Source organism: Momordica charantia, assembly GCF_013281855.1.
Source record: "Momordica charantia cultivar OHB3-1 chromosome 4 unlocalized genomic scaffold, Mcharantia_2.0 BLBB01000004.1, whole genome shotgun sequence".
NCBI lineage: Eukaryota > Viridiplantae > Streptophyta > Magnoliopsida > Cucurbitales > Cucurbitaceae > Momordica > Momordica charantia.
This window is the reverse complement of record NW_028275162.1, coordinates 8,755,447-8,775,565: the sequence shown is the minus strand read 5'-3', so window position 1 is coordinate 8,775,565 and position 20,119 is coordinate 8,755,447. Positions and strand designations below refer to the sequence as shown.

Genomic DNA, 20,119 nt, shown 5'->3' with positions numbered 1-20,119 from the left:
CTTTCGTTTTTCACACATGCATTCCACATTCAACCATTTTACTTGCTGTATTTTCTTCAATATGTCTTTCTAAATTCCCGTCTCTAGCCCGGTTATGGATAGTTAGCCTTTTATGTCTAAAAATGGTTTGCTAAGAAGTAGTGTTTTTACTTTCCATTCATTGCTCAACATGTTTTCCCAAAAAGTTAGGATTTAGAGAAGGCCACTGTAAGTCTTAACAAGTCAATACTGAAAAGGTTGCTTATTTGCATTGTTGAGTGGTTAAACCGAGGAGAGGAGCGCCTTAGACATAAGGGTTCCGCTTAAGTAGCCTAGACATAGGACCTTAACCCGAGGTTGCGACTATTTCCATCCTAAAACTAAGATATATCTCATAATAGACATATTAGGGAATGTCTTAGGACTTTGAACTTGCTTAGACATAAGTAAAGTGAGAAGCGTAGTCGTTAGTTTCTAAAGTAAAACGCATATTGTCCTTAGCATGTCCTTGATTCTTTGTTGGCTAACTTGAAGTAATTCGGGCTAGGTTTTATCATTCTAAGTCCAAATCCCAAATCCAAACCATTATTTGTGACCACTTCCCATTTTACAAGAATCACTCATTCCAACATTCACTATTCTTTAAAACTTTAGAGTTTGGAAATTGTTTAGAAGTCCTTGAGGATCGATACTTGGATACTCCATCCATTTTATATTACTCTGACAGGTGTGCGCTTGCATCTATATAATTGTTACCACGCTTAGCGCGTGCGTTCAGCATAAACGCCCAGTCAAGTTTTTGGCGCCGTTGCCGGGGACTTTAGTTTTAAAATTATTTTCAAATTCTTTTAGTTTTTATTTTTGTGAATTGTTGTTGGGTGTAATTTCCATCCACCGTTTTTGTTCTATATTTTTGGTCGTTTATCTCACAAGGGTACGTTAAAGTGCATGAGCACAAGATCTTTTCTTCTACCCCTTGACCCTGAGATTGAGCGGACCCTTCGAAAAACTCGAAAGGAGCAAAGACTTCGAAAACAACTAGAAAAGCAAAAAGAGAGAGAAGGTGAAATCAGTCCTGAAAGTGAGGTAGAGAGTACAAGCACATCAATGGCAGATATTCCACCTCGTGATCCGGTTGATCCACCTGCTGTTAACGGTAATATGAGGGATCATGCAAGAAATAATGAATTCAACCATATCCAGATGGCGGACAACAGAGACGTGGCAATGCGAGAATATGCCGCCACGGCTTTTCAGAACTTTGATTCAGGGATAGTCAACCCTATTCCAGCCCACGCAAACTTTGAGCTTAAACCAATGATGTTCCAAATGTTGCAGACAATTGGACATTTTGGAGGGCAGGAACATGAGGATCCACATGATCATCTGAAATCATTCATTCAAATTGCAAATGCATTTCGATTACCTGGTATAACAGACGATGCTCTGAGGCTAACACTTTTTCCATTTTCTTTGAAGGACCAAGCTAGAGCATGGCTCAATGCATTTCCACCGGGATCCATCACCACATGGGGGTCGTTAGTGGAGAAGTTCTTAACAAAATTCTTCCCACCTACTCGCCACGCTGATATCAGAGAGGAGATCATCTCCTTTAGACAGTATGATCGTGAACCTGTTCACGAGGCGTGGGAGAGATTTAAAGAACTAATCAGGAAATGTCCGAACCATGGCTTACCGGCATGCATCCAGATAGAACATTTCTTTAGAGGTTTAGATCATCCTACTAAGATGATGCTAAACAATGCTGCCAACGGAGCCTTTACAAAGAAGACATTCAACGAGATAGTTGACATCCTAAATGACTTAGCTTCACATAACGAACTATGGTGTTCGCAAAGATCTAGGGCAGCACCAAAGAAGCAAGATCCAGCTGAAGTTTTGGCTCTGGACATTGCGAGCTCGATGCAAAAAGAGATGGTTACAATGAACCAGAGGCTGAAAGAGATGGCATTGGGAATAAAAAATCCATTAGCCACGCCGATACAACCTGTGCAGTCGGATTATTGCACTCCTGCCCCTGTTTGCCAAGTCAACGATCTCATTTGTTCATTCTGCAGTGAAAACCATATTTATGATAATTGTCCACATAACCCTGCTTCTGTTTTTTATGTAGGACATGGGAACAATAGGAACTTTAACCCATATTCGAACACCTACAACCCAGGTTGGAGGCACCACCCTAATTTCTCATGGGGAGGACAAGGAGGTTCGAGCGGTTTTAATCAAGGGCAGAGCCAGCAGAACAAGCAGCCCTATGTTCCACCTACACAGCAATACATCCCACCACCGCAACAGCAGTATAATCAGAGAACACAGACTCCACCAGTTCAAAATAACAACTCAAATCTTGAGAATATGATGAAGGAGTACATGGCCCGAACCGACGCAGTGATACAATCCCAAGCGGCATCAATGAGGAATTTCGAGACCCAATTGGGACAGCTCGCCAATGAATTGAAGAATAGACCACAAGGTTCTTTTCCAGGCCATACTGAATTACCAAAACGAGAAGGGAAAGAACAGTGCAAAGCTGTCACCCTCAGGAGTGGACTGACATATGATGGACCAACAATGCCAACAACAGATGTACAGATTCCGTCCACTGAACCAATTGTAAAGATACCAGAAAATCCAACAACACCAGAAAAAGAAAGTATTAGAAAAGGTAATGAGGACACCCCGAGTGTTCCTCCACAGGTACAGCCTTCTTTTACCCCTACTCCCCCGTTTCCACAAAGATTAGTAAAGAAAAATAATGATTCCCAGTTTAGAAAATTTTTAGATATTTTAAAACAACTGCATATAAATATACCATTAGTAGATGCTCTAGAACAGATGCCAAATTATGCTAAGTTTTTGAAAGATATAGTTTCTAGGAAGAAAAAAATAGGAGAGCATGAACTGGTAGCCATGACAAAATGTAGTAGTGAAGCTGTAGGCAGCCCGCTACCCATGAAATGTAACGATCCTGGCAGTTTTACCATTCCATGTTCCATAGGAGGAAAAAACTTAGGTAGGGCATTATGTGATCTAGGCGCTAGCATTAATCTTATGCCATTATCAGTTTTCAAATCTTTAGGCATAGGAGAAGCTAGACCTACTACGGTTACCCTCCAACTAGCAGATAGATCTATCATAAGACCTGAGGGAAAGATAGAAGATGTTTTAGTCCAGGTGGACAAATTCATTTTCCCTGCGGACTTTATCATCCTAGATTGCGAGGCAGACTTAGACGTTCCCATTATTTTGGGAAGACCATTTCTAGCCACTGGGGATACAGTTTTTAATGTGAGGAAGGGAGAAATTACAATGAGGGTAAATAATGAAGAAGTTAAATTTAACGTTCTAGACGCCATGAAATTACCAGGAGACTTTGAAGAGTGCTCTGCTATAAATAGCTTGAATCCTACTATGTTTGATGAGTTTTATGACTTATTAGTTACAGAGATTGAAGAAGAGCTTGATAAGATAGCAGAAGGACCAGAAGATATGGCTAATCCTATTGGAAAAATACAAAAAGAAGAATGCAAGTCGTTACTTCCGTCCATAGTGGAACCACCCACGTTGGAGCAGAAGCCATTGCCGTCGCATTTGAAATATGCGTATCTAGGGGATAACGACACTTTACCAGTTATTATAGCTTCCAATTTATCACCTACTAATGAATATTCTTTATTGCAGATTTTGGAGAAGCACAAAAAGGCCATTGGATGGACGATAGCAGATATCCGAGGGATAAGCCCGGCCTTTTGCATGCACAAAATTCTATTGGAAGAAGATGCTAAGAACTCTATTGAGAGTCAAAGGCGGTTGAACCCGAAGATGAAAGAGGTTGTAAGGAAAGAAATTCTCAAATGGCTTGACGCCGGTGTTATATACCCAATATCTGACAGCAGCTGGGTAAGCCCAGTACAGTGTGTACCAAAGAAAGGGGGTATAACCGTGGTGGCCAACGAGGAGAATGAGCTCATCTCAACCCGAACTGTGAGCGGGTGGAGAGTTTGCATTGACTATCGCAAACTCAACAAGGTAACAAAGAAAGACCATTTTCCTCTCCCGTTTATTGACCAGATGCTCGACCGTCTGGCAGGTAAGGATTTCTATTGTTTTTTAAATGGATATTCGGGTTATAATCAAATTACTATTGCTCCAGAAGACCAGGAGAAGACAACATTTACGTGTCCGTATGGTACGTTCGCTTTTAGGCGAATGCCCTTTGGACTATGCAATGCACCCGCGACTTTTCAGAGGTGTATGATGGCCATCTTCTCTGACATGGTAGAAAATATTCTAGAGGTTTTTATGGATGACTTTTCTGTTTTTGGAAATTCTTTCGACGCATGTTTAGTTAATTTGGAGAGAGTATTGGAGAGATGTGAACAAACAAACCTAGTCCTAAATTGGGAGAAGTGTCATTTCATGGTACAAGAGGGTATTGTTTTGGGTCACAAAATTTCCAAGCAAGGAATAGAGGTAGACCACGCTAAGATAGACATCATTTCAAAGCTACCTCCTCCTACAAATGTCAAAGGGATTAGAAGTTTTTTAGGGCATGGGGGATTTTACCGCCGCTTTATAAAAGACTTTGCTAAAATTTCTAAACCCTTGTGTCAATTGTTAGAACATGATAGACCATTTGTTTTTGATGATGACTGTTTAAAATCATTTGAAATGTTGAAAGTTGCTCTAAGTTCAGCTCCTATAATTATCGAACCTAATTGGGATTTACCTTTTGAGCTCATGTGTGATGCTAGTGATTATGCAATAGGAGCTATGTTAGGACAACGTAAAAACAAGATCTTGCATCCTGTGTATTATGCTAGTAAGACTCTGACCGGTGCACAACTCAATTACACTACTACTGAAGAGGAACTGTTAGCAGTTGTGTTTGCCTTTGATAAGTTTAGGTCTTACTTGATAGGCACAAAAGTCATTGTTTTTACTGACCATTCTGCTTTAAAATATTTATTTGCTAAAAAAGATGCTAAACCACGTTTGATACGGTGGATTTTGTTACTTCAAGAGTTTGATATTGAAGTTAGGGACAGGAAGGGTACTGAAAACCAAGTTGCTGATCACCTGTCTAGATTGGAATCCCCGCTCTGTGATGATGGAACTGTTATTCGTGAACAGTTTATTGACGAGCAACTCTTGCGAGTTGATTCAGTTCCGTGGTATGCCGATATAGCAAATTATTTGGTAAGTCGAATAGTTCCTTATGAGTTCAACAAGCAACAGGTAAAGAAATTTCTAAATGAAGTTCGATGTTATCGTTGGGATGAGCCTTTTTTATATAAGCTAGGACCTGACAATATCTTACGCAGGTGTGTCGCAGAAGAAGAGCACGAGGCGATATTAGACGCTTGTCATATGTCTCCATATGGAGGACATTTTGCAGGACACAAAACCGCAGCCAAAGTTTTGCAAAGTGGGTTCTTTTGGCCCACTCTGTTCAAAGATGCACATAAGTTTGCCCAGGTTTGTGACAAATGCCAACGGACAGGTAATATATCTAAGCGCCACGAAATGCCTCAAACCCCGATCCTGGAGATTGAAATATTTGATGTGTGGGGTATAGATTTTATGGGTCCATTTCCATCTTCTAATGGTAAGCTTTATATATTGTTAGCAGTAGATTATGTTTCGAAATGGATAGAAGCCATTGCAACTGCTACCAATGATTCCAAAGTTGTCATTCGTTTTCTGCAAAAGCACATTTTTACGCGTTATGGAACCCCGCGTTGTCTGATAAGCGATGGGGGGGCTCATTTTGTGAATAGGTCTATGCAAAAGTTGCTGACTAAATACAATGTGCGTAGATTTTACGAACTTAAATAAGGCATGTCCGAAAGATTGCTTCCCACTGCCGAGGATTGATCAGCTCGTGGACGCCACAGCCGGGCACGAACTGCTCACCTTCATGGACGCCTACTCTGGGTACAACCAAATCAAGATGCATGTCCCAGATGAAGGTCATACCGCTTTCATAACAGACCAAGGTCTGTACTGCTACAAGGTCATGCCCTTCGGGTTAAAGAACGCAGGAGCGACCTACCAGAGAATGGTGAACAAAATGTTCGCCAAGCGGATCGGCCGGAATATGGAAGTGTATGTGGACGACATGCTTGTCAAGAGCAAGCAGTCTAAGTCGCATCTCTCCGACCTGGCCGAAGCCTTCGAGGTTCTGAGGGCATATCAAATGAAGCTCAACCCTGCTAAGTGTGCCTTTGGAGTCTCCTCGGGAAAATTCCTTGGCTTCATGGTAAACAACCGGGGAATCGAGGCCAACCCCAAAAAGATTAAAGCCGTGATCGAGATGGAGGCACCTAAAACGCTGAAGCAGCTTCAGTGCCTCAATGGCAGGATTGCGGCCCTGAACCGGTTTGTTTCAAGGTCGACAGATAAGTGCCTCCCTTTCTTCAAGGTCTTACGAAAGAAAGGGCCGTTTGAATGGACAGCGGAGTGCGAGCAAGCGTTTCAGCAATTGAAGAGCTACCTCTGTTCGGCACCCTTGCTTGCCAAGCCCATGCCGGGGGACAAGCTCCAATTGTACCTAGCAGTGTCTGACAGTGCCGTCAGCTCAGCCCTAATCAGGCAAGAGGAAGCGCGGCAAAACCCGGTCTACTACACAAGCAAGGCTATGACCGAAGCCGAGACTAGATACCCTCAGATGGAGAAGTTGGCTCTCGCTTTGGTCACCTCGGCCCGACGACTTAGACCATACTTCCAAGCCCATACGGTGGTGGTGCTCACTAACTTGCCCCTTAAAAGTATCTTCCACAAGCCGGAAGCTTCCGGACGCCTAATGAACTGGGCAGTAGAGCTAAGTGAGTACGACATCCAGTTCGAACCCAGAACTGCGTTGAAAGGACAAGCAGCGGCAGATTTCATAGCCGAGCTCACACCACCTTCCGAACTGAGCGAGTCCGACCTACCTTGGACAGTCTATGTCGACGGATCCTCCAATGAGAAGGGGTGCGGAGCCGGGGTCCTCTTGCTCGGACCAGGGGGTGAGCGATTTGAGTATGCCTTGCGGTTCAGCTTCCGGACTTCTAACAACGAGGCTGAGTATGAAGCATTTATTGCCGGCCTGCGAATTGCTCGAGCATTGGGGGCCTCTTGTGTTAAGGTCTTCAGTGACTCCCAGCTGGTTGTGAGCCAGATCAAGGACGAGTACCAAGCCAAAGACACCCGAATGGAGAAGTACTTGGGCAAGGTCAGATCGTACCTCGCCCAGTTTCGAACTTACGAAGTAAGCCGGATTCCGCGAGCAGAAAATTCTAATGCTGACGCCTTGGCCAAGTTAGCATCGGCGTACGAGACCGACCTTGCCAGGTCGGTCCCCGTCGAGATCTTAGATAATCCCTCAATCTTAGAGCCAGATCTAATGGAGATCGGCGCTCCAGAATCCTCATGGATGGACCCGATCACGGACTTCATTAGGGGCAACTCACCACAAGACCCCAAGGAGTGCAGAAAGTTGGCAAGGCGGGCAGCTCGGTTCGTGGTTCGAGATGGGGCATTGTACCGACGTGGCTTTTCCCTGCCTCTATTGAGATGCCTAACCCCTGAAGAGGGCCTGTACGTCCTCAGAGAGATCCACGAAGGGGTGTGCGGCAATCACTCAGGCGCCCGGTCGCTGTCAGCCAAAGTGATCCGACAAGGATACTATTGGCCGACCCTCAGCCAGGACGCCAAGAAGTTCGTTAGAACTTGCGACAATTACCAATGCTACGGGGCCATAATCCACCAACCTCCCGAGCTGCTCACCCCCATCTCGGCCCCATGGCCATTCGCGCAGTGGGGGGTAGATATCATTGGTCCTTTCCCTTTGGGCAAGGGCCAGACCAAGTTCGCTGTGGTTGCTGTGGATTACTTCACCAAGTGGGCCGAGGCCGAGGCGCTCTCCCACATAACGAAATCCAGGGTCACGTCCTTCATATGGACGAATATCATATGTCGCTTTGGTATACCGCAGGCCATAGTGACAGACAATGGGAAGCAGTTTGACAACGCCAAGTTCAAAGACTTTTGCAGCAAACTTGGCATAAGTCATCTCAGCTCGTCCCCCGCACATCCGCAAGCAAATGGGCAGGTGGAGGCAGTCAACAAGATCATCAAGCGAGGCATCAAACTTAGACTAGACTCCAAGAAAGACAGGTGGGCCGAGGAGCTACCAGAGGTTCTGTGGTCGTACCGGACCACCCAACGAGAGTCGACGGGCGAGACTCCGTTCTCCCTGGCCTTCGACTCCGAAGCTGTAGTCCCGGTTGAGATCGGCATGCCATCTGACAGAGTAGAACATTACGAGCCTACGACGAATAAGGATGAGCTGCTCCTCAACCTCGATTTGTTGGAAGAAAGAAGAGCAATGGCCCAGCTACGTCTGGCAGAATATCAGGGCAGAATGGCCAGACATTACAATGCCCGCGTTCGACCTCGGGCCTTTCAGGTCGGATATCTGGTCTTAAGGAGGGTCCAAACGCATGTGGGTGCCCTTGATCCGGCCTGGGAGGGCCCGTTTGAGATCAAGGGCATAGTCCGACCTGGGGCGTACATACTGGCCGATCTGAAAGGAGACGTCCTTGCGCACCCGTGGAACGCGGAGCACCTGAAGCGTTATTATCCTTGAAATGACAAAAGGATTTTCAATGCATCTGTAAAGACTGTTCCAAAAGAATTATGATCGGAATAAATGTGATGATTTAATTTCATGCTTCCGAGTTCGACAAGAAATTAAATGGGGGCCACGGACTCCCACGCGATCGCATTCCAGCAGTTGGTTCAAATTCAATCCATCGAAGCCTAAGGGTACGAGGTGCGATGCCAAAACCACTGACGAACTTAAAATTCAAACCTTCAAGGCAAAGGGGGCGATGTGGAAAGTTCAAAATGATCAAGCCTCCGAACTTGGGGGTACGAGGAACGATATGAAGAATAGCTACGGACTTAGGATTTTAGCCTTTTTACCTTTTTAAGTTAAGGGTGAAATGTTAAAAATCCAGAGTTGGTGCAATGTATTGAACATTAAGAGATTCAAACTCAAACTTTCAAATTATGTTAATTAAAGGCGCGACCTCAAAAGTAAGAGGTGCGAGCTGACATTGGCTGCAGTTCAAAGGAAAGGCAAAGAAAAGAGGTTGCTAACAACAAAGTAGAAGCAAATGGGAGTCTCTTTATTGAATGAAGAGCAGAGCCAAGGCTTATAGACCTTGCATCTCTGCCCTGACACTTACAAACAAAAAAGAAAAGGGAGGGAGAACAGCGAAAAGCCTCGTGAAGGGTGGTTGCCTAAGAGCCTGCTGGGGGAGCGCCCTCCTGAGTGGAGCCGACCTGGTCCTCTTGGGGATCGGAGTAGTCAGAGTCCAGATCCCTGACATACTGATCCACCAACGCTTGGGGGCCAGGGGTGCCGCCAGGCCCAGACGCCCACTTCTCGGCATACCTCCTTTTCAGACCGCTGAGATCGATCTGAAGGTCGGGCATGTCGGAAGCAATGCCCTTCATGAGGAACTTGAAGCCCGCGTCAGAAAAGTCTTTGGCAAATCCATCGAAGTCAGGATGTTGCCTAAACGATTCCTCCAGTAGGACTTCATTGCTGAGGCGCTCCTTCGCTGTCTCCAGCTCGGCAGTCGCATGCTCTAGCTCCTTATCCTTCACTTCGAGCGCCTGAAGCATGTCGTCCTTCTCCTTCAGGAGCTGGAACTTCTCCCTCTCCAGGCCCCTGGTAATAGCGTGGGCAGCTCGGAGTTGGGCCTTGCGCCTGTCCTCTTCCTTCTTCAGCAGCTCGGCTTGGGACTCCACCTCGGCCTTCAAAGTCTCCACCTCAGAGTGAGCCTTCAGCAGCTCATCCTTCATGGTGTAGGGAGCAGCCTCCAAGGCAGCAGAGAACTCCTCTTTCTCCCTCGCTGCCAGAACTTCCCTCCCATCCAGCTCGGCCTTTACAGCCAGAGCCGATTGAATGGAAGCAACGAACGCCTGAGAAATGGTACAAGGAAAAAGTTAGATCGAACTACCTGTTGGGTGAAATCAAGCAAAAATGGGGCACTAGTCTTACCTCGGCGGCGTAGTCGATGGTCCTCTGCAGAACGGACCCAGGGTCGCTCACAAATTTGGACGCCCTCCTTAGGCAGCGGTCCAAACTTGCAGCTGAGATGCGGGACACCTGGTCCCTCACCCCGGAACTTGACGGCTCAATTCTGAATCGTGCCGTCACGTCGGACGTCCCGCCCATCCTGGCCGCAGGATCGTCCACCCGATCTGCGAAACTTGCAGGCCAGACCCTGCAAGCTCCGACCTCCGAGGGGGAGATCGCCTTCTTTTTCCTCCTTCTTCGCTTCGGAGGGGCTTCCTCCCTCGCCTCCTCGCCCAAAGGCGGGGCGTCCGCCGCCTCGGTCTGGGCGTCCACCGCCTCGGTCTGATCCCTGGGGCGCTTCTCCCTCGAGGGACCCCCAGAAGACTCCAGCTCGATCACCGGGGCTGGATCTTCCGAGGCAGGCCCTACCACGGCAGGGGTGGCAGGTTTCGAACTCTGGGCAGCCTCAAGAGCATGGGCTTGGCCCTTAGACTTGTGCTTCACGCCGCTTGCAAATCCGCAAACCATGGCTGCGAAACAAAAACAGGGGTCAACACAAGGTTATAGGAAAAAGGGGGGAGGCAAGCTCGGCATTCCAAGTTCAGAGTTCGACCGTGAGGATTCAATGGGACGAACTGCAGGGTTGTAATCTAGCAGCCCGGACTCAAGCAGCAGTTCGTCAGTCACCAGGGTTCCGACCTTCCTACCCCTCGGAAAGCGCTCCTTGTAGTATTTCAGCGTATCGAAGGAGGCTTGCGTAAGCTCGGGGACTGGTCGGATTGAAACTGCACGAAGACAAAATTCGAGTTAGACCTGAATGACAGAAGAAAATTACGAAAAGTAAGAACTACTCCGTACCTAGGTTCCCAAACCTAGTGGGGACGTCAAAGAAGGAACGACCTGACTCGTCCTTTGCGAGCCATTCCCCGGAAGCGTAGAACCACTTCCTCACCCATCCCTTGATGGAGGTCGGCCCCTTAACTATACCGCCTGCGCCTTTCCTTGCGCACATATAGAACCGACCAGGCTTCTTAGCTATCCTCTTCGCCTCGAAGCACGCGAGGAGCTGGTCTACGTCCAACAGCTCGGCCTCCTCACTATCCCGAGCTCGTAGCAAAAAGAGGATGGCCAAAGCGAAAATAACACCCCACCCATTGGGGGCCACTTGAGCCGGAGCCAACCCAGTCCGGAAGAGAAATTCTTGGACAAAAGGGTGAAGGGGAAGTCTGAGGCCGTACTCAAACATTTTGAAGTAGAGAGTGACCCATCCCTCTGGAGGATTGTCAGCTCTCTCCCCCTCCTCCGGAAGCCTGAGGAGGATGTTCTCAGGGATAGCGAACCCCCTACGAAGGGATCCGAGGTAGTGCTCAGGTATCCTAGAAGGATATTCCAAACCCTGACCTGAAGTGGAGGCGTCACTATCCTCCCCGTCATCGGAGATTCTAAAGTTTTCTATCTCCTCGAGCTCGGACTCTAACCTACGAGCTAAATCGGATCCTAGGTTGCTGCTAATAGAGGACGACATGGCAATTACGTTCGAAAGAGAGAGGGAAGAGACCGACCTACCAAGGGTTCGAGCTGCCTTCAGATCGAACTCCAAGAATTCAAGGAACGTAAGGTATGATCTGAAGGATTGGGGGCATTTATAGCCCGTCGGAAGAATTTCCCCACCGTACACGTGTAATCAACGAGCGGCTAGGATCCTCTCTGAGATCCGAAGCGTCGGAATATTTGAATATTCCGACGATAAATCTTCCGCGACGGTTGTATTTTCCCACGAATAGGAAGTCGCCACGTGTCCAAAGCAAGTCGAATGAACTTCTCTGCCAGGTCGAGATCGGACCAGACAGAGAGGGGGCCAATGTTTGGGGAAGGGAATACCCTGGACACGTGGATGACCCCTATTGGTGCTCCAAGATGGCTCATGAGTCATGCCCAGCTCGGATAGCCGAGATGGCCGCCACCAACGCCGACAAATGCTAAGTATGAGGGCCGAGGTGAATCTGGCCCAGGTCTGACCTACCGGGGTGCTCGGTAGGGGCCGAGATGAGCAACTATCTGCGGCGTGATTATCGGGCGTAACCGTCGGTCCCGAGATTACCGGGTGTAACCGACGGTCCCGAGATTGCCAAATGTAACCGTCGCTAGATTAGCGGGACCACCACCCATAAGTAGAGGACCTCACTCCCCGATCAGGTACGATGATTTCTGGCTTCGAACTAAACTTGGAATCCGACCTATACTGACTTGATCGTCGGAGTGCTCACCTTTTTGTGCAGGTCCGCCCAAGTGTTTAGGTCGGTCCGGAGGCCGAGTTCGAGCTACAATCAGGAACACACTGTTGTGCACATCTTTGCATAAACAAAACTTATTTTTGTTGTTTCCAAAATTTCTATATAACTTTGAGATTGTTTCTAAAAAATGAGAAACAAGAAACATGAATATTTGCCAAATGCTTAGATTTCGTAATAAAATTAGAAACAAGAAATGACACTAATGATTAAGAATATGCCAAGATCACCTTTACATGATGTTTTACCTGAATTCTTGTCACTCCTTGGGATTTGTACTCGTGGAGAAAATGTACCGGGAAAACACAGGTGAACACCTTGAAAATCAAGTTAGTCTCAATCCAAAGTATTTGGTCTCATGTCGAGCCACCAAATTCGTGTGTATCTTTGAATGGAGCTCACCTCTGATATTTATAAGTGACTGGAAATGTGAATTGTTGTTTGCCACTCTACACGTCCCATAAATTTCAATGGTTCAACGGTTGTGGTAAATGGGGAGTTAGATGATTGTGTAGCAGTTAAAGTGCAATGGTCGTCTTGAGTTCGAGCTCCCTTTTGATTAGACTCTTTGGTCGGATCTTAAGAGTGTATCATTAGATCGGACGCGATGATTTCAAAGTGTTATACTTTGAACCTCACGTAATCCTTCTCCGAACACATAACATGTTATATGTACACTTTGAACCTCACACAATCCTTCTCCGAACACGCATAACATGTTATACATCCTCTAACATACGAGAATCCGTCTCCGGACACACATAACATGTTATACGTCCTCTAACATACGAGAAGAGGAGACATTTTTCTCAACGTAAAGTATTCTTAAATTATACCAGTTGTATAAGGTGAAAAATATCAATTCAAGAATCTACGTCTCTTCAGTAGAAGTTCCACAAAGGAAAAAAAAAAGGAAAAAATGAAAAAAAGAAAAGAAAGGACTCCTTGGATAAACTCAAGAGCTAAAGATGGTTAGCCACTTAGATATGCTTAAGAGATACTTATAAGATGAGGTACAAATATTTAACCCGCTTTGCAAGTGACATCACTTTTTAATAGGTACAAAAATAATTTATTGGGTGTTTTGTAAGTAAAAAAATACTTTAATCATGAACACAAATGTTTAATAACAAATTATTTTAATATTATCTACACTCTTACAAATATTCTAAATTCTACCAGAATTGTTTTACAAAATATTTTAAGTTAATTAGACTTTTTTCAAAATTACATGTTTACTCATAGATAGAGCATAAGACATTTAGTAACTTCAATTGATTATTGATCATTACATCTCATTTGAATGGTAATACACTAAAAAAAATCAAACCTCCAGAAGATGGCGTAGTGGTAAAAATATAGGATCTTATAATAGTACCTAGGAGAACTTGCGTTGGAGCCACACGACATCGATTTAGATAAGAAAAAAAATTCTCAAAAATACATATCTTGTAATTAAAAAGGTAAAAAGAGTAATGGGAAGTGAAAAATATAATGTGAGATAGAAAAATTGCCTCCCCTAAAGCTAGTGGTGGGTTTGACTATTTTTAAATGGAATTGTCGGCTGCCTTTGAATTTTTTTTTTAAGAAAAAAAAAAGTATCCAAGTTAATTAACTTAACCCCAGATCACATGGGTGAAAGGGAATGAATGGGAATTGGGATATAGGTGGCTTTAACCAAAGTTTTTGTTTGTTTGTGGGGGCAGATCATAACTCACATGTTCCACTAATCCAAGCTTTTAACCTTATTCCAAAATTCAATTATTTCATTCCACACCTCTCCCAATTAAATATGTTTGAGGGTTTTAGGCTTTGAATCTATTATTTTTGTTATGTGATATTATTAGTAAACTACTACCCTACTCGGTTCAAGATGACTTTTGAAGATAGTTTTTAAAACAAAATATTTTTTCTGATATTAATATTCATGGGATTCCATCTGAAAATCAATTGGTAATGAGAAGAGTAGTCCGTGTTTATTATAAACCATTGTAAAGTTCATTTTCTTTCCAATATGAGATCCTTAACATGCCCCTTCAAGATTGTTGCTCTTTTGACTTAAGATTCATGAGGTTCCATCTGAACAATATTATTAGGAGTGAGTTTGAGACGAGTTTATATATATAGCTTTAGATAAAAGAATTTATCAAATAATTGATTAAATACTTCACTATTCTTAAGTTGGTAAATCAATAATATAGTTAATCGATTTTGTAGATTGATTATAGTAAATGGTGTTGGAGGGGAAAATATGACCTGCCACGTGGAGAACTAGAAAATATCGATATGCTAGATTTTTTTATCATAATCTCGAAAACATGTAGTGGCTGACCTTTGAAGCTCAACCAACGATGACCTGATAGCTCAATCATATCCTTGTTGATTGAAGGAAACACTATGCACCGAAGGAAACCAGCTAACTGATTTGTCAATGACCTAACAAAATGATTACATGAGCTCTACCACTTGACACCCTATAAATAGGAATTGAATGTCATTGCGACTCCAAGTATGCAATATGATGTCTTGGCTTGAGACTTAAGATCGACCTTACTGACCTGAGTGTTGAAATGTTTGTTTTTTTTTTGCAGGATTTTCCTCACTAAGCTCCACTAGTAAAAATTCAGTTTCTCGTGACGTTTTTGACACCGTTACCTATACGCCAATCACGAAAAGTATACATGACGTTTAAAAAACGTCATGAAAATTAGCACGCGTGACGCTTAAAGACTGTCATGCAAAATATAGGCTTCCGCGACGTTTTTTAAACGTCATGAAAAATGATTTTGTGACGTTTTAAGACCGTCACGATTAAGACTTTTCATGACGTTTAAAAAACGTCACCGTAAATGAGTAATCGTGACGGCATTTGATTTTGTGACTGTTATAAAACGTCACGGAAAGACTTTAAGTAGCGAGAAAAGGTCATGTGACGTCATTTTGTGATGTTTTTTAAACGTCACCAAAAAAAATTTCATGACGTTTAAAAATTGTCACAAAACACTTTTGTGACTATTTAAAACCGTCACAAATTATTTTATTTTGTGATGATAAAAAAAATCATAGAAAATGTATTTGATTTTGCTTGCAGATGTCGCGTAATATTTAAATATCATATAATTAAATTGTCGATCGAAATCGCAAATACATTAATTTAGATAACAAAGTTGAAATATAGTAGGAACAAAGTATTCTCGAAATATTCTCGGACTTGCTAGTACATTATAGTAAACATGTTCAAATTCCTACAAACATAAATTATAGAATTAAACAAGTCTTACATACCAACCCCAACAAGAAAGCTCATCCATCAATTAGTTGCATCCCTAATTGTCGACTTCTTTGGCTTCGTGAAAGACCTAATGGAAAAAACAATACCCAAGTTAGATAAATGAATAACCAAAGATAAATAAGGGAAGAAAGTCACTTCTAAAGAACGAGTCTATCTATTAAATGTAACTTAAAATTGAATAATAAATGTTAAGACAGTCATGTAATTGCTGTCAATCTCCCAAATTTCTCTTTATTATTCTCATTATTATTTTTGCCTTTTCTTAACCTTTTCCTTTATGGTTTACTCACTAGTATAGAAAGAAATCATGTACAAATGGCACAGAATATTTGCCTTATTTATTTTCCTGTATATATTGGTACTCAATGGAATGAAAACATACTGCATCAGTTATCAATCCTTTCTTTACCTTAAATCTAAAATCAAACTATAAACCATAGTTAATGAACTTGAAAAAAAAAAAAAAAAAAAACTAGGAGTTACTCAAAACAAATACAAATCAATACCACTCATCCCTCCTTAAGCCAATTTCTTCTTTGCTGATCTGTCTTCAACTAAGAGAGAAAAGAGAGATGCATCGCACTTAAACAGCAAGAACACTTGTTCCCATAAGCCAATTCCATAAGTGCACTGTACACGAAAATATCATTTAAAACTTTAATTTGATGAGGTTGAAAATGAAAATCAAAGAAACTGACTTCGGCATAATCATCCCTCCACTTTTTAATACAAAAGAGAGAATTCTAAGTACTCACCTACTTTGATGATCTAACTTGAAAAATAAAGATCTACACGCCATGGTTTATCATGTACGGGTAAGCTTGGATATTGCACGTCCTGTAGAAGAAAAGTTTCATATTATACTCAGACACATCAAAATATGAGATTGAAATGGACAGAGAATACCCAATTTAAACTGGTTGCTAATGGCCTCATTGCTATTAGTTTCTTTAATATGTTCCTTCCATCTGATCACACATGCTTAATACCATAGAATCTACTTACCATCCAAAAAAATCTACAAGTTCAGGCATATGGAAATCTAAGGCATACAAGCATGCCATAATGTGATCCAAATATAAAGTGAAGAACCCTCCCAGCTAAGGTCTAACTACCTTGAATTAACTTCAATATAATAACCACACTAACTAAAACGAGCTTGACTTAAGAAGCAGTAGTAAAGTACAGTAAACAATAGGAAAAAATTCAAAAAATCAACCATACATCAAATTCCTTTTATACCGACTTATGGCTTGACTAAGGCTTAGCTTTATCAAAGATGCAAAATTTAATTATGCTATTGTTACTCCAAGAGAAAGCATGATCCTATTATATTCAAATAACAAAATTTAGTTCCAATAATTGGATCGTGATTCAATACACAAAAGTTAATTTCACATTATTAACACACAAAATCAAATCTAAGAGATCTTAAAAACATAGGCCAATCTACTGCATGGAATGGTTGTAAAATCAAGTATGACAGCATCCCAATAATATTAAGTCCAGCAGATATAAATGTTATTTTTTCTCTAGTTTTTCAACTTCTTGTGGCTTTTTCTTTTTTTATTGCCCTCATGTCTTCTTTATTTTGTTCTTTAAATAAAGTTTTTCTCTCCATGAAAAGTAAAGCACTCCATAGAAAACAAACCTCGGGAATTGAATTAAAACCCCCACAAACCAACAAGAGAATTAACTTCAACAACCAAGACTAAACAATAAAACGACCACTTAGTTTTCAAACACAACCAAGTAAGCAATAACATAACTATTAATCTTTAAGAAGCACAATCAACTAAAATACATAAACAATCCTGATTTCCATAAACTCCTTTAGTCAAAACAGATCATCGTCAACTTTCAGATAACCAACAAGATTTAATCCAACATGTTGAAACTCATCATTAATATATCAAGAGCAACATCTATAAAGTAATATAAACCACAAACAATCATGCAACCAATACTCATAGGCACACAAGCACACAAACAATTTATACATCAAAGAACAAACATTCCTACAAATAAGAACTACTTACTACTAAGGGTCCTAACACGCTACTATTGGGGAGTGGGGGACGTCGTGCTGCCGTGGACCGACGGAAGGAAAGCAAGGAGATGTTGCCGCTGAACCAAACACACCGTCGTGGGTGCTACAGTCGTTGCCGCTGCAGTCTGATGTCGCGTGAGGAGTACGCCGTCGGAGAAGAAGAAGAAGAGGGTTGGGGGAGGGGCGATTGAAGAAAAAGGAGAAGGGAGGAAGAAGAAGAAAGGATAAACAGAGATTTTAGGGTTTGTTCCTTTTTTTTTTTTATTTTCTTTCTTTTTCTTTAATTTCTTTTTTTCTTTTTACCCAAAAGAAATAAATCAAAATAAACCAAACAAAAAATAGACTAAAGTAAAAGAAGAGAATTTTAATTCTTTTCCAAAAAGAAAACTCATTTTAAACAAAAAAAAATTGAGAAATTTATTTAAGAGATTAACTTAATTTTAAAACCCGAGAATAAAAACTAAAAGGAGAAATTAAAATTTCAAACTCTTGGAATAAGATTTATTTAAAAATTTCTTCCAAAATTTGAAACTTAATTTATTTTAATCTAACAAAATTAAACATGAATTCTAATGGACCAAAAATTAGAACTCTGAATTTAGAAAATCTAATAAATTAAATTATCAATCTAGGGAAAAATTCAAAGGCACAAATTAAATCTTAAAATAACCGAGCCATAGAACGTGGGGCGTTACAGAAGGGGTGGGAGGCTAGGGAGGAAACGAAGACAAAAGCAAGTCTTTGTGATGTTTTTAACTTCATGAAATCTCTTAATTTTATGACATTTCGTGATGTTCAAAAATCGTCATAAAGTACAAAAAAAAATATTGAATCTGTAAATATATGTTACTTCCACCTATTTGTTCGTTTACCAGGTTCAGCACGAACTAAAAAAATGTATTCAATATTTTGCAACATTTTAAATATAATAAAAATTATAAATTACATATTCACTTTTCGTTACATTTAAAATATATGAAAAATTTTTGTATTGAAATATATAGATAAAATGAAAAAGTTAAAAATAAGGTTTTCCATTGTTAGGAAGTTAATATTTAAATAATATTTTACAACATTTTTAAATAGAATAAAAATTATAAATTACATATTCACTTTTCGTTACATTTAAAATATATGAAAAATTTTGGTATTGAAATATATAGATAAAATGAAAAAGTCAAAAATAAAATTTGCAATTGTTTCGAAGTTAATATTTTGACTTAAATCTATTTTTTAAAATCTATAAATTTAAGGGTCCTTAGAGTCAATGTCGTTGCTGGCCTTCACAAACTTTGTCAAATTCTTCATGAAATTGTAGTCAAGCACACCATTACTATGAAGGGGTTCTGAAGTTCAGTGGAGAGAATTTCAGTTTTTGGAAGATGCAAGTAAAAGATCTTCTTACGTGCAAGAAGATACACAAGACTTTGGGGGAGAGACCAGCGAATATGACAGACAAAGCTTGGAATGAGATGGATGAGCAGGCCGTTGCAAATATCAGAATGACACTATCAATGGGGGTATGTAGTCTCGTGGCGAAAGAGATGACTGCAAAAGAGTTGTTGAAGGCCTTGCAAAACAGGTATGAAAAACCTTCTACCAATACAAAAATATTTCTATGGACGAAGTATTTTAATATTCACATGAAGGAGGGAACCTCGGTGAATTCCCACATTAATGAGCTCACCGATATCTTGAACAAGTTAGAAGGGATGGGTGTCAAGATTGAAGAGGAGGTGAAAGCTATGAGGCTGTTGATGTCTTTGCCTGATAGTTGGGAGACGATGAAGACCGCGGTGTCGAATTTGCTAGGAGAAAATAGCTTGAAGTTTTCAGCTATTTGTGATGTCGCCTTATCTGAAGAAGCCCAGAGAAAATTAGGAAAAATGTCTGTAACTACTTCAGGGGTAGAAAATGGGGTTGAATAAGCTTTGGTGGCTCATTTTAAGGGAAAGGGGCAAGATGAAGTACAACTGGAAGCAGCAACATAGGAATAATAGGGGTAGTGAGAGTTCCAGTGGAGAAGTTGAATGTTTTTACTGCCATGAGAAGGGCCACTTCAAGAAACACTGCAGGAAGCTTAAAGAAGATTAGGAAAATGAGGACACTCTAAATTATGTGTCAGCGGAGGTGTTAGCTTGTATTGAGGATAATACAACACCTGTAGACTGGTCATCAGAGTGGGTAGTGGACAGTGCAGCTTCGATGCATGTAGCTTCAGATAGGAGTTGGTTCATGACTGGTGGTTATGCTGAACGCACGCACTAAGCGTGGTAACAATTATATAGATGCAAGCGCACACCTGTCAGAGTAATATAAAATGGATGGAGTATCCAAGTATCGATCCTCAAGGACTTCTAAATAATTTCCAAACTCTAAAGTTTTAAAGAATAGTAAATGTTGAAATGAGT

General features: G+C 41.8%; 1 protein-coding gene, 1 long non-coding RNA gene and 1 other non-coding gene across 3 annotated transcripts; all 3 read right to left on the bottom strand.

Moving 5' to 3' along the window:
- Window positions 1-1,566: 1,566 nt before the first annotated feature.
- Window positions 1,567-1,673, bottom strand: LOC148211737 (small nucleolar RNA R71). Its single transcript, XR_015790641.1, has one exon. It is a non-coding gene; the product is annotated as a small nucleolar RNA R71 (small nucleolar RNA).
- Window positions 1,674-9,063: 7,390 nt separating this feature from the next.
- LOC148211736 (uncharacterized) lies at window positions 9,064-10,333 on the bottom strand. The gene is made up of 2 exons (XM_088123317.1): window positions 10,058-10,333; window positions 9,064-9,978 (listed from the first exon to the last, which is right to left on the bottom strand). Exons 1-2 carry the CDS (start codon window positions 10,232-10,234, stop codon window positions 9,292-9,294), a joined length of 864 nt encoding a protein of 287 aa, XP_087979443.1. The 5' UTR covers window positions 10,235-10,333; the 3' UTR covers window positions 9,064-9,291.
- Window positions 10,334-15,460: 5,127 nt separating this feature from the next.
- Window positions 15,461-17,957, bottom strand: LOC148211735 (uncharacterized). The gene is made up of 4 exons (XR_015790174.1): window positions 17,698-17,957; window positions 16,414-16,495; window positions 16,165-16,288; window positions 15,461-15,725 (listed from the first exon to the last, which is right to left on the bottom strand). It is a non-coding gene; the product is annotated as an uncharacterized LOC148211735 (long non-coding RNA).
- Between the last annotated feature and the right edge of the window lie 2,162 nt (window positions 17,958-20,119).

What these genes read in the sequence shown, in the direction of transcription:
- LOC148211736 (XM_088123317.1), bottom strand. Translation starts at nt 10,234, where the DNA reads ATGGGCGGGACGTCCGACGTGACGGCACGATTCAGAATTGAGCCGTCA. An exon ending in CCATCGACTACGCCGCCGAG is followed by an intron (nt 9,979 to 10,057) that starts GTAAGACTAGTG and finishes ACCATTTCTCAG; the next exon opens with GCGTTCGTTGCTTCCATTCA.